The sequence below is a fragment of the Raphanus sativus genome, unplaced genomic scaffold, assembly GCF_000801105.2.
Source record: "Raphanus sativus cultivar WK10039 unplaced genomic scaffold, ASM80110v3 Scaffold3564, whole genome shotgun sequence".
Taxonomy (NCBI): Eukaryota; Viridiplantae; Streptophyta; class Magnoliopsida; order Brassicales; family Brassicaceae; genus Raphanus; species Raphanus sativus.
The window spans coordinates 8,253-10,196 of NW_026618870.1; the positions used below are offsets into that span (position 1 = coordinate 8,253).

At 33.4% G+C, this 1,944-nt stretch overlaps 1 protein-coding gene across 1 annotated transcript; it reads right to left on the reverse strand.

The window, feature by feature from the left end:
* Positions 1 to 473: 473 nt before the first annotated feature.
* LOC130506688 (universal stress protein PHOS32-like) lies at positions 474 to 1,658 on the reverse strand. The gene is made up of 3 exons (XM_057001383.1): positions 1,361 to 1,658; positions 845 to 933; positions 474 to 761 (listed from the first exon to the last, which is right to left on the reverse strand). Exons 1-3 carry the CDS (start codon positions 1,656 to 1,658, stop codon positions 474 to 476), a joined length of 675 nt encoding a protein of 224 aa, XP_056857363.1.
* Positions 1,659 to 1,944: the final 286 nt, after the last annotated feature.

The window sequence follows — 1,944 nt, forward strand, 5'->3', positions numbered from 1 at the left end:
TTTCATATTAATTACATAATTTAAATTTAGATAAAATATTGCTAGAACTTTTGTGTAAGACAGAGAATCTTATAATAAGGAATGGAGTATTTTCCTCAATGAAAATTGAAATGTTAGGATAAATATTAAATTGACAGTTGAAATGATCAAATATTTTCCAAATGGTCCCGAACAATTTTTTTTACAATTTTTTTTGTTTGCTTAGCTACAGGTTGTGTATGCAGAATTCGTCTTCTTCTTTTTGCAGAATGCATCTTAGCTTAAAATATAATTAGCTTTTTGAAGTTCCACACGATAACAAATATAAAGAAAAACTAAAGTCTTTACACTCTTGTTCTTTTTCTTTAGAGCAGTCGTACATGATAGAACAATCATACCCATGAACACATATCAAAATAAAACAATAAAAATCATTTCAATTAACAAAAGACAGTTTTTTTTTATATTAAGATGTGTGATAGCAATAATAAAAACTAGGCCAAGAGCCAGAAATCTTTGTGACGTTTCGTGGTGATCAAGTAACCGCCGTTGTTACTTTTCTTCCTTACGGCAATAGCCATACACTCGGAGTTATGAATACAATACTCAACCACTCCTCCTCCCATTCCTCTCTTTGCTCGCCACTTCCAAATCACACGCCACTTCGAAGTTCGTTTTCTCTGACCTAAAACCAAAACTCCTGCTCCTTGTTTCTTTGCTTCCTCCACTATCGTCTTCCCTTTCTCCTCCGCCGTTTCAACCACCACTATCTCCGTCTTCACCTGAAAAATAAGAAAAGAAACCACTGATGTCAAAATGTGCTTTGAATCGATCATTTTCTCTGATTTGTTATTAAAGGCGTTACATTAGGTTTCTTGAGCTGACACAAGTTCTTCAGTGGATGAACTTGTTCATGAGCCCTTGAGTTTCTCTGCCCTTGTGTCTCATCTGTAGCTATTTAACATAATAAACTTACGGTTAATAGAGAATAAGCACTTATCATAAAATAAAAATCTTTAAACACCACTTTAAACGATAGAGTGAGTATATTTTCTTTGTAAATTTGACAATTGGAAAGCTTCTGATTATATAATTCATTTCAAAATAAACATAAAATTAAGAAAATGTTATTATTTATAAAAAGAAACAAAAATATTATTGTGAAAGTAAACGGGGCATCAATTAGTCAAACAAAAAAGTTTTAATCACACAAATAATAATGTTGGGCCGAATTCAAGCCCAATTACCCTAGAAACCCAAAAGGTTGCTCTTTCTTGTTGTTCATTGATGACGGATCTACTGGGAATGGGATACCTTCTAAGCTATAATTAAATGTTAAATGCAAATTTGTGTGCACACAATATATAAATTATGCTATTACCTTGTGCTACAGGTGTTTTTGTGACATGGAGGAGAGTGATATTATCTTCATCTTGAACACATTGTGTTAATGCCCATTGAAGAGCATTCTTTGACTGTGAAGTTGTGTCCACAACAACCATCACTTTCCTCCCACTCTCAGCTTCACCCTTCTTATTGCCTTCCTCTGTTTTCTGATTCTTACTACCGTTCTTTCTAGAACCCGAAGCACTTCCTTCATCTAGTGATTTGCTCGAAGATGATCCTCCTTTGAAGGATGTCCTAATCTTATTCACCCAATACCCTGCTGGTTTCCCCATTTTGATAATCCTTCTCTCTATTGTTCTTTTCGTTTTCTGCTTTGTGTTTTTGGTTGTGTTTTAAATAGTGTTTTTTTTGTTTGTATGTTTTGGTTGGAGCCATTTCTTGAACGTGCTTACCATGAAAATAAACAACTACAACCATTTGGACCTGTTCTCGTAATCATTTTTAATAAAATTAATTAGTCGATTTAATAATCCAGATCACAAATCTTGAAACAAATGCAGAGCACTACTTGTTTCAGAATCCAATTGTAATCCAGAGAATTTAATCATAGTTCGACTA